Source organism: Aaosphaeria arxii (assembly GCF_010015735.1).
Source record: "Aaosphaeria arxii CBS 175.79 unplaced genomic scaffold BU24scaffold_2, whole genome shotgun sequence".
In the NCBI taxonomy this organism is placed as follows: Eukaryota; Fungi; Ascomycota; class Dothideomycetes; order Pleosporales; genus Aaosphaeria; species Aaosphaeria arxii.
The window spans coordinates 2,444,920-2,456,347 of NW_022983475.1; the positions used below are offsets into that span (position 1 = coordinate 2,444,920).

The window sequence follows — 11,428 nt, forward strand, 5'->3', positions numbered from 1 at the left end:
GCTCATCTCACTTTCCCACTTTCCCCCCTTCCCCATAGTTAGGAGGGACGATCACGTATCGTTAGCTGCAGATAGTTCAAGTCGATTGAACACCATTCGATCTTCTTTGCACGAGTCACTATCGTGGCAGGAGATTGATTGATTGCTCTCCGCGCTAGTTGCTTCCTTCTTTCGATTTATTGATTGTTTCATTATATGCCAAGGCTTGAGGATTTAACTCGTTATCGGGGTGTTGCTCAGTTCGTGATGGTTTGTGGTGGAGCGGTGGTAGGTACTTTCCTATTTCATGCTCTTTCAATATAACAACCCCTTTAAGGGAGTATCAAAGATGAAGTGTCTAACTTGCGATGATCTGGAGTTGTAGCCCGCTCTTCCACTATCTTTCAACTTGGAAGAATCTCATTGTGGAAAAAATAGCGACAGATATGCATATCTCCAACCGCACTTCGATGCTGGTAGCCTGATGAGGTAAGAAAGAGGAAAGATCTACTGACAACCTCATAATCCAACTCGTGTGTGTCAATCTACATGCTACGCTGGCCAGTAGGTGATGTCATATCTCCAAACCCGATCTAACTATTCCACGGCGTCGTAAGCATCATAATCGAGATATGTCCTTCATCGACGATTCCGCACGATCGATATATTCATTCGATCGCAACCAACAAATGGAAGGCGAGGCCGTATCATTGAAAAGATAGATATCGTGATTCATTGAAAGTATAACTCAAATGCGGGGGTATTTATCGTACTCGTCCGTTTTCTTTCCGACGATCGCTCCAGCCGACCGCTAACCTTTGATACATGATAGAATACAGTCTTTGTTTTCATTTTTGCTTCCCACGATTCCTTCGTCCCTATGCACATGCTGGCTCGAGGAAGTAAAGCGTCGCTGCAGGTAAGTTAGTCCCAGTCAGATAGACAAGGCAAAAGCCGACTCCCCACACGGAGGACGACCACTATGGGGACGACGTACAGAGATTATCGGCGATTCCGCATGTCTCGGAGACACATGAGGTGACGCCATCGAAGAAAGGACCGCATAGGCAGTCGTCGTCGACGTTGGGATCGCAGCCGGCTTCTGCGGCGGCTTCGTTCCAGCAGTCGCGCTGTTATGACCAGGTTAGCCCATTTGCTCAACGTTATGCGGCCGCATGATTGGAAGCAATTCATTCGTACCGGACATGGACCAATGTTCGCGACATCTTCTCCCTGCGGCGTGGGTGCAGCAAGCGCAATGGCGCCGAAAGCGACCGAAAGAATCCCGTACAAACGCATATTCGCTATGGGTTCTGGTGACTTCGAGGTTTTGGAGAGTTCGAGATCCTGGAGGATTCTTTTTTATATAAACGAATGGCAGTTATTGACGGAGCAAAACGTGGACTCTCGTTCGTGATTATCAGAGTTCCTCACGGTCATTCGCAGTATATTATTTGAACCTGACAGCCATCCTCTTATTATACTGCCAGAAAAGGGTTTCGTGGTTGTTGTATCAGCCATATTAACTCTTGAGCCACACGTTATGCACTACTGTTTCGAGCTTCCGCACCAAGACGTTACAGGCCCGCTTCCCGCTATCCTATGTGCCTGGCTAATTCCGCGCGGATGCCCATACTCTTTCCCGTCTTCATGAAGAATGACAGAAAAAGACTGTAATTGGCCCTGCGCGCCGGAGGTGCAAAAGGTTATCTGCTGAGCCACGCGCAAGACGATGGGGTGAATATGGAAAGTCATGTGATGACATGATTCGATGCGAATCGCTAAACACCGGATTGGCGACGACATCCTGGCTGTTGTCACCATTCTTGAGTCGTTCCATTGTGGTGATACAGTATCCTTGCGGCTATCGAACAGCCAGCCTATTGAGATTGCGCGTCTGTTTTCGAGCGACGAGAGCTTTTGTTTGCATGCTTTCGAAGGGGTATTCATCATCTAGACAATCTTCCTTCTGGTATGTCTATACAATGCATCGATGCAAACAACAGGATCGAAATGTTGGTTCTTTTTCTGGTAGCCATTGAAACAGACATGATGCGATTCACCCATCTTGGCCGTGTTTCTCAAAAGCCGACCAAGCCTGACTGTAACTTCGACCATGGTCATTCCCATCCAAGACGTCGAACTCGGAGCAGGTTTCGAGGAGATTCGAGGGTGCGCAACGTCTCATGGTCACAACTCAGTGGCCACACCCGCTATGCTTCGTGGTGGACCTTTCTAGCTTGACATGCGGTGCTGTAATTTCCTTGACGTTTCCCATGCTTACAAGAATAGATAAGGTATCTCGGATTCCCATCGCTACAATTCAAGACTCTTGGCTGGAGTTTGTGCTAGGCGGAAACCATTTGATGTCGAGAACATGACGAATGAGGAAACAACTTTGCATGATGTCCATGTTTGCGCGGTATGCAAATATCAATACTTCATGGATCCTGCACTCCAGAAGGCAGCACGATCCCTGCTCGCGACATAGACACCCATAGAAGACAGAGTCTGCTAGCATTTGTCCCATTTACGCTCGTTTCGTTTTCTTTTGGAGACGATGTATCATGATGTAGATACTGCTGGCTCTTGGGAGGGGATCATATCAGGCGTTCCGTTTTGGGTATATCTCACCAAGACGCTTTTCGGGCGTAACAACAACATAATTTGTCAGCACTAGACAAACACGAAGACGACATCTCACGACATCGCCATGTAAACATCATTCAAATCATCTCTGTGTGGTTTTTACCCCTCTTACCGTCGCGATGCCACGAAGAAAGAGCCCGAGTGAGGACGACTGGCACGGGATCCACGATTCCAAAAAGCGCAAGCAGATACAAGACCGACTAGCGCAGCGAGCACGCCGTGAGTTTTCTTTCCTACCTCCTCCCAAGACTGAGAAGTCTGGTACTATTCCGTACCGATATGCATGTCCGACGTGAATGTTTCAAAGAGTTCCGCGTTGGCGATTTTGCATGAATAGCTGGAGTCGCTTCGTCTGCCGCTCTTCCGTATCACAACGCCGGTACGGTAAACATCAAAGAGAGCAATACGAGTACGACGAGGATGCGAACCGGCTAGACTTTCTGGAACAATAATTCTTCGCTTGGATCTCGAAGAATCGTGAAATCTGATGGTTACGTGCAGGGAAACGTCTCCGTGAGGCAGAAAACAATGCGAAACAATGTCTCCACGAGCCTGAAACGGCTGCATCGAGCGATGATGTTGCAAGCTCGCGCGTCGAGTCTCAAGTCGTCCCGTACTCAGGAACGTCGTCGGTATCTCACACGACATGTCCCTCTCTCGAAGCATTTTCGTTGGCCTTGTCGGCCGAGGAGTGTGGTGAGGTTGTCTATCCGGAGTTTGTTGAGCGTCGATTCCCGTCGAGTGATGCGGGTTTGGCATCATGCTCGGTCGCAACTGCCCTCGAGTTACCACTGGCAGTCAGTCCATCTTCGCAGCCGCACTATCCAATTACGGTATTTGGAGCGCTGTACATTAATGGTCAGATTCTTGGTTTAGACTGTGCGAAGAGCGAGGCTGGCAAATCGCCTCCTGTATGCGATAGGTATGCCATCATTTCCTTACCATGAAAAAGACATTGCAACTCTCCAGATCGACTAAATGAATCATAAGTGTGCCTGTTCCACTACATCCTACGGAAACGCAACGTCTAACCGTCCATTATCGCTGGGTCGACCGTGTCCCATTCCCAAAGTTCAGAGACAACTTCATCCATCTGAGTGCCGTGATTGACGATGAAGAATTCCTGCACGATGTGTTCACAATGCCTACCTTCCAGCTTCGACACGGAACCGCGCCTTGGGATCCCAGAGGCTGGATTATCGAAAAACCGTTCGCGGAGAAGTGGGGATATCTCTTTTATTGACGACTTAACGACCAAGAAGGAGCAGACTATCGCCACATCGACATGAAATATATACATTCCCCTAACACAGCAGTGCCCTGGAGAGGAATGATACAACTAAGGAACCACGAGTCACTTTACTTAACTGGAATACAAAGACCCTACTGCCCGCCCTTCTCCGCCAACCCAACGATCCAGGAAACCGTCTCATCCAAGTGCGAAACCGAAGGGCAGTGATCAGAATTCAACCTCGTCACATCGACCTTCTGCCCGGAGCTCTTTTCGATCCTGTCAATGCCAGCCTGTTGGTGGCTCGGCAGCACACACTTGTCGTCCTCGCAGAATAGATAACTCACGGGGACGTCGTTGTACCCCGGGTGCGTGAGCTCGTTGGCGAAGCTGACTGCGGAGTGTTGCGCAAATTTCTTGACCCAAATGACTTGATCGTCGAGGGGCAAATGGCCAAAGACGAGGGGAGCGGTTTCCTCGGGATTCACTTGGTACATCCAGCCATCCTAGTCGGAAAATGTCAGTCTTCGCGATGAACGGGGCGGCGCAAATGAAACATGAGATTCGCAAGATAAAGAAGCCACAAAGCAGGAGGGGAATAAACGATAATAAAACGGAAAACAAACCTCATCCACCCCAAGCGGTCCTGTTGCCGCACCTTCCAACGCCCCCTGTGCACTCATCCCGACATCAACCGCCAAAGCCGTCATGTACGCCAGACGTACAATCCCACCCTTCTTCCCCTCGGCCTCCCTCTCCTTCTTCGTTAGTCCTTTCGTGCTCTGCGTTGTTGGGATACCACCGTACGAATGGCAGATCAGAACTACGTCTTTGCCCTCATCGACTAGCTTCGAGACGACGGATGCGATGTGGGATGCATCGTCGTAGATGGTGGGTGGTGGACCGGGCTTCTTGCCGACGGTGACGAGGTCTACGACTGTGAGGGATAGACCGTGGGATTCGACGGGCTTGTGGAGGTTGTCGTAGAGGGGTGCTGGGGCGAATGAGCCCGGTACGAAGACAATTGCTGGTTTAGAAGACATCGTTTCGGTAGTTGATAGTGTTATTAGAATCAATCCCCCGCAAGTATGTATTCTTTGGAGTGAAAACAATGACAATGTAGATTCGACTCGAGTGGTTGCTATTGTACATTTTTCCAAATTGCTGTCCCGGGCCTACTATTTAAACACTTCCCGCCCCGTTCTCAGCCTCAAAGTCTCGCGCTCTTGTGGAGACATTACTGGGTTCAACGTCGTCGATATTCGCCATTTCTGACATGGTCAAGTCAGATGCGGGGTGCGCTTGAGGTTAGCTATCTGACAACATGCGCGGAGTGGATGTCAGAATATGTGGGGTTGGACCTAAGTACCGCGGCATATCTAGCTAGTTACGTTGTAGCTCTTCCGCCCTTTTGAATGGTTGCTTTGTTTTCACAGCTTCTCGGGTACTTATATCCTCGTCCATATTGAATCTAATCCGTTTGAGGGGATTAAACCACAATTTTGGAAAGTAATTAGCATGTATGTATGATGCTTGACATTGTAATTATCGCACTTGGATCCGCTCCCTGGTGGTTCATGGTCAGCCTGAGCACAGTAATGCACTTTACAAAGCAATTTATACAAGTGCAAAATACCGAACTCATACGAATGGCATGGTGTTGTTCAAAATCCTTTCTTATCAAATGTCCCCACTCGTCTCTGCTTGATTCACCTCAGCTCATCATCATGCCGCTACCATTACGAGGTAATTCTCACCGAGACACAACCACACTCCAAACAAATGACCGAGTCGAGGTTTTTCGTGTATTTGTTACACCTAATTTAAGCATGAGGGCGAGAAGTTGTCTCGATTGCTGTTAGAAAACGGCTACCACGAAGAGTCAAAGTACGCCAGTATGAGAAGATATCTATGGCCGCCAGCTCGAGGACCGTTATTTTCATCAAGACAGTAGTCTCTACTGGTCCTTTCTGTTTTTGCAAAAGCATTGAACAGTAACAAGTCTGACCTAATTTTTTTCCTACGGAACAGCCACGAGGTAGATATATCGCCAGATACACCAGGCCAAATCTTTGACCAAGAAGATGTTATATTGAACGTACTCACTACTCTGTTATCCGGCCGGTCCAAGCACGCAAATCCAGATTACGAAAGCACTCTCGTACTTGTCCTATCACATGGCATTGCAATACCATTGTATATTGTTCATACACTCGATAGGTAGTATCCCTTTTCTTCACAATGCACAAAGGAATCCTCCAGTATATTATTTCCTCCTCCATGGCGAATTGTTTCTTCAGGAAAAGTTTCACCCTTCATGTTACATCCTTGTTGCCACCATGCAACCCATTCACCACTGCTCTCAGGACCTAATCAAGTCTCTGAGGCCAATCTCATTGCCCAACATCGAGACCCACGATTGTGGCATTTGCTTAGAAACCTACCAAATGACTTCCCACAATCCCGACAACGACGAAGACGTTCCTACTGAGCATCCAGTGCAGCTCCCATGCTCCCACATAGTCGGTTCCGTGTGTATTTCCCGCTGGCTGGAATCCCACAACACTTGTCCGTTCTGCAGAGCAAAGCTATACGAGCTTAAATCCCCACCCACGTCTCCAGACTCCGTATTTCAAGAAGCAGCAGCAGCAGACTTTTTCAGATCGGATAACATACGCATGGGCGAGGTGGAGCTTTCCGGTGATTTCCTACAGATATTAGATGATTACGATGTCGATGATATGGACAGCGAAAGCTCCACCATATTGCACGTCGAGGACGTCTATGGTGGCGGTTCGATAAGCCCAGAGCCTACAACGACATTGTACATACAAACCTCGACCTACTACCAACCTTCGAGCCAACCACAACAACAACTCAACTTCTCATATGGCAGCTACCACAGGGGCTGCGGGAATACCTCGCCAACGGTAGAGATATCAAAATGCCAAGCCTCCCTCGAGTTGGAAGAAGCAGTGTCGTGCGCGGCAAAGCAAATGGACGATCTGATCGACATGCATGAAGAGTGGATGGACGAATATAACAACAACGAAAGACCTGGCATGTGCGATGCTGGGTCTTATGACGACGACGAGTGGATGGAAGACTACAAGCACGAGTTTGGCCATGTTGATGCTGGGCATTGGTTGCTTTGCTGAGCGGGATTTCTGAACTAGTCATGGTGTCTGGTTTTAGGAACGTGTGCTCTGATTGTTTTGGGTAGATCAAGATCTACCTACGGCGTTGGTGTTGTTGCGGCTGCTGTTAGTTTTATTGATATTGAAGAATTGATATTTTGTACTCACTTACAGTTGCTACTTACGTCACCAAGATCATTTTCTTTCCTGAAGAAACTCACCATAATACGAACACATGAACAATGTGCCTGAACTACAATAAATACACAATGTTAGCCTGACTTTACTTGCAAAGGTCTTCCCTGGAGTCTTTTGTGACCCTGTGTTTACCCTTACACACCATCATGCTTGAAACTAAACAATACAATCCAAGCCATAACACGCTGACCTATCCTTTACCTACCTTCCCCTTAATATATAAGATAAACAGGTCTATTGTTACGTTAAAGTAGCTACTTTTAGCCTGTCTAGCCTCTAATCCCCTACTTTGCTCTCTACTAGAGGCATGCACCCATTTCTATACTGCCTGTATTAACTATAATATCTAGGACGAATATATAGGACTAGTTATCTAGATATTCCTACCTACTGTTACTAACTTTACCTTCACGTTCACCTTTATGTTCACCTTCACGTTCATCTTCACCATCTTCACCATCTTCACCGTTTTGTTCACGTTTTACTACCACCAGTATCACTACTATGCTTATCTCTGTGTAAAAGAGGCGCCGCAATATCAATAGCGCCGCGATATTAATGCCGTAGGCCTGGAGTCTGGGTTTAAAGACAAGACCGTAGAGAATGAAAGAGCGGGAGAGCAGACGAGGAGAGGACATGATAGGTTCAATTTTGTGAGCGTGATGTACGTTCAGTAGGTTTCAGAGTACTGTTACTACTACCATGACGTAGGGTTTAGTATTAGGAGTGGATGGTGGGATGGATGTGTTTGAATCTGGTGATTGAGGAGGGTTGGAACGGAAGCAATAATCGATGATGTGAGGAAATGATAGATACGAATAGATTCACAATAGTATATCAGCGCGCTTTCAAAAATACATTAAATAAGAAAAAAAAGACTTTCACACCAAAAGCCGACCAGTATCATCATGATGCAACATGGAAGCGGGAGTTATGTGACATGCCTCGAACGCCAACACCTTGACAGGACCACCACCTCGGAAGAAGCTTTAGATCTTTCCCTCAAGTCCGATCTAGCTCCTTCCGTAAGCATGGTCGACCTCCTTCTTCCAGTGCTCCAATATTCCCTTACGGTTGATCTTTTGTGCAGCTGTGGTCAAACCCTGCATCAAAGTTAGCATAAAACACGATTTCGGGGGTTACGATGGGTAAAACTAACGTTCTGGGGTGTCCATTCCTCATCGGCCAAGACAACACCTTCAATAATCTCGAAAGATGCAAGACCACCCCGCTGGCCAGCGGTCTGGAGCTGCTTCAAGATGATGGAGTTGATCTTGCTATTGTGGACCAGTTCCTCCAAGTGATCTCCCTCAATACCGTTCTCTGAGGCAATCTTCTTAAGAGCAGGCTCAGCGGGGTAGATGATAGCGATAGGCTTAGATTTGTCCGAGGCTGCGTAGACGCAAATGTTTGCTACGACGGGGGCGGACCGGTAGACGGACTCCAGCTTCTCCAGCGCAATGTACTCGCCAGTGAGTGTCTTAACCAAGTTCTTCTTACGGTCAATGATCTTGATCTGACCCTTGTGGTCAAACTCTCCGATATCACCAGTCTTGAACCAGCCGTCTTCGGTGAAGGATTCCTTAGTCTCTTGTTCGAGGTCTAGATAGCCAGCGGTGATACCACCTCCGCGGATCCAGATCTCACCTTGTGGGGGCTTGTTTGTCGAGAAATAACCGGCATCGGCGAAATCAACGAGCTTAGTCTCAATGCAAGCGGGTAACTCTCCGAGAGCACTGTCGGTCCAGGAAAGGGGATCCATAAGGGCGCCCATGGCAGTAGTCTCGGTCAAACCATAACCACTGATCATGGGCGTGATTGCGAGAGAGATGAAACGCTGCGTCTCCTTCGCGATCGGTCCACCTCCATTGAGACAGATTCGCAACCTGCCTCCGGTGGCATCCTTGACTTTGTTGAATACAACAGAGTCGAGGACGCCGCTTCCTGGTAGTCCGGAGCTGAGAAGGAAGCCTTTAGCAGCAAGGGCACCCCAGAACAGGTTCTTGGTGATTGCGCCGCCGGCCTCAACCTTTCCGACAATACCTTTCTTGACCGTCTCCCAAACCTGGGGAACTCCGACGAGAACCGATGGCTTTAGCTCTCGGATATCTCCCTTACATTTACGGACGGAGGTATCGGAGAGCGTCCTGATGGTTCCATATCCCATGGTGCCTCCCCAGAAGAGGCAGGCGTTTTCGAAGACGAACTCGAGAATGTGCGCAAGCGGAAGATAGGCGAGAAGCGAATCGCCAGGACCCAAGTATGGGCCTACGATGACGTTGACACCGGCAACTGAGGAAAATGAGCATTGTATTCTTGCAATGGCATGGACAGGAGATCTTACTGGATGCGACAACATTCCTGTGCTTGATGAGTACACCCTTCGGTGTACCGGTGGAGCCGGATGTGTACATGATGCATGCTAGGTCTTCTGGCTTGGGGGGAACAGGCTCGGCTGGGTTCTCCTTGCCTAGCTTGAGCAAATCATCGAAGCTGAGCACTTTGATGTGAGGATGGGCCTGAGTGAAGGTATCGATGTCCTTTTGCTTTGGCTCGTCCTTGGTGCTGTAGATGACGACCTTGACATCTTTGGCGTCTTTGTAGGGATTGACGAGCTTGGGAAGGAGGACAGGGTCGAGGAACATGAACTTGGCCTTGGTCTGCAACATTGAGTGCTTGAGGCCCTCTTCTCCGAGAGTGTCGTATGCGGTGACAATGGCGCCAGATTGTGAGAAAGATGCTGCGCGCGCAAGTTAGTGGAGTCGCATCTTGGAAAATGAGCGCAAACGCCTTACCGTGTGCCATGGCGAGCCATTGGGAGCTGGTGCCAGCGAAGAGATGAAGCCTGTCTTGGTGCTCGAGGCCGAGGCTCTTCAGACCGGCGCCCAAGGCGAGTGCCTCTTGCTCGAACTCGACGAAGCTCTTGTATTTGTAGGAACTGAGCTCGAAGTAGGTCCATTTCTTGTCTACCTCTTGCTGTTGGCCGTCGACCATCTTCTTGATCTTCTTGGTTTCCTCATGAGTGTTGAGGATCTTGCGCGAACCGACCGCCTTAGCATTGCCGTACTTTGAGGAAGCGTAGCGCAGGACGTCATAGAGGGTCTCGACGCCCTCAGCAGGAGTGAGGACCAGACCGTCCTTTGCCTTGACATTTCGACGAGGAATGGTTTCGCCATCCTTCTTCTCTACGCCGGGAACCTCGACAGTGACGTTGCCTGATTTGTAGGAGCGGGCTTGGGGAACGAGCTTTTTGTAGTCTGTCGGCATGATGACGGAAGAAGAGTGGGGAAGGAGATGGGAGCTCAGAAGAAGGGAGATGGGAATTGCGGATATAAGTGTGAGGTAGAGTAGGAGCCGGTTAGGGTAAGCCGCCAGCGGAATCGTATGCGAGGAGAGAGAAGGGAGGAGTGAGGGAGGAAGGAGGCAGAGATGATGAGGAGGCGGAAGAGGCAGAAGTATGCGAAAGGTAGTTGTGTTATTGTATTGACGGGGACGGCAGAGGAGGGCAGTCGCGAATGTTGGGGCTGCTGCTGCGGGAAGCTTGGACGGCTTGGCAAGGATGGGCAGCTGTTTTGGGGAACAAGATGAGGAGAAGGAGGAGAACCAGCAAAGGTAGGTACCTATTGATACAGATAATAATTACCTTACTTGCCTGGTAAAGAAAAGAAACGAAGATACTCCGTATAGACGGATGATATGATGGCGGCCATAATGACGTGGACTACCCTGTGGCTGTACATACTGCATTTCCAGTTTCTTCAAATCATAACTAGGTAGTTACCTAGTTACCAGCTTACTATACGTGCAGAGAGAGACAGTACTGTGAAGACTTTCCCTACATAAGGTTCAGCTGAAATGAATCCAATAGATCTAGCTTTTGTTGAGTCCTTTCTGCCGGATGTCTGTCTTAAAATGTTATGCTCGCCTACTCATGCGCACACAAGTTGCTGTATACTGTTGTGTGTACATTCTTATTGAGGATGAAATAATAGGTTAACTCTTTTAGGGACTCGTAACTGCAAGGTATACACGCGATACGATCTATATTTTTTGATTCCAAGAAAATAACAGAGATGACATCTGATCTACAGACCTTGTCCAGCGTCCTGTAGGTTCTAGCCAGACACTCAATACGGTTTAGGTTCAGTAATTGCGACTGGGCTAGTTCGTAGCCATTATTCCACACACTCACACACACTCTCGTCTCTGTCTCTCTTTCTGTTTCACATCCATT

The 11,428-nt window shown here is 48.5% G+C and overlaps 5 protein-coding genes across 5 annotated transcripts; 2 read left to right on the plus strand and 3 right to left on the minus strand.

Moving 5' to 3' along the window:
- Positions 1 to 706: 706 nt before the first annotated feature.
- Positions 707 to 1,419, minus strand: BU24DRAFT_489351 (uncharacterized protein; the record flags this gene model as incomplete). The annotated part of the gene is made up of 4 exons (XM_033533634.1): positions 707 to 892; positions 977 to 1,109; positions 1,180 to 1,326; positions 1,414 to 1,419. The coding sequence occupies 4 exons, from the start codon at positions 1,417 to 1,419 to the stop codon at positions 858 to 860; spliced, it is 321 nt and encodes a 106-aa protein (XP_033387713.1). The 3' UTR covers positions 707 to 857.
- Positions 1,420 to 2,478: 1,059 nt separating this feature from the next.
- On the plus strand, positions 2,479 to 4,118 carry BU24DRAFT_118757 (uncharacterized protein). The gene is made up of 3 exons (XM_033520874.1): positions 2,479 to 2,847; positions 3,130 to 3,550; positions 3,619 to 4,118. The coding sequence occupies exons 1-3, from the start codon at positions 2,748 to 2,750 to the stop codon at positions 3,869 to 3,871; spliced, it is 774 nt and encodes a 257-aa protein (XP_033387714.1). The 5' UTR covers positions 2,479 to 2,747; the 3' UTR covers positions 3,872 to 4,118.
- On the minus strand, positions 4,012 to 4,994 carry BU24DRAFT_489353 (alpha/beta-hydrolase; the record flags this gene model as incomplete). Its single annotated transcript, XM_033533635.1, has 2 exons — positions 4,486 to 4,994; positions 4,012 to 4,365 (listed from the first exon to the last, which is right to left on the minus strand). Exons 1-2 carry the CDS (start codon positions 4,900 to 4,902, stop codon positions 4,012 to 4,014), a joined length of 771 nt encoding a protein of 256 aa, XP_033387715.1. The 5' UTR covers positions 4,903 to 4,994.
- Positions 4,995 to 6,198: 1,204 nt separating this feature from the next.
- On the plus strand, positions 6,199 to 7,017 carry BU24DRAFT_406051 (uncharacterized protein; the record flags this gene model as incomplete). The annotated part of the gene is made up of 1 exon (XM_033525741.1): positions 6,199 to 7,017. The coding sequence occupies one exon, from the start codon at positions 6,199 to 6,201 to the stop codon at positions 7,015 to 7,017; it is 819 nt and encodes a 272-aa protein (XP_033387716.1).
- Positions 7,018 to 7,806: 789 nt separating this feature from the next.
- Positions 7,807 to 10,857, minus strand: BU24DRAFT_418993 (acetyl-CoA synthetase-like protein). Its single transcript, XM_033527105.1, has 4 exons — positions 9,990 to 10,857; positions 9,539 to 9,934; positions 8,354 to 9,486; positions 7,807 to 8,297 (listed from the first exon to the last, which is right to left on the minus strand). Exons 1-4 carry the CDS (start codon positions 10,459 to 10,461, stop codon positions 8,208 to 8,210), a joined length of 2,091 nt encoding a protein of 696 aa, XP_033387717.1. The 5' UTR covers positions 10,462 to 10,857; the 3' UTR covers positions 7,807 to 8,207.
- Positions 10,858 to 11,428: the final 571 nt, after the last annotated feature.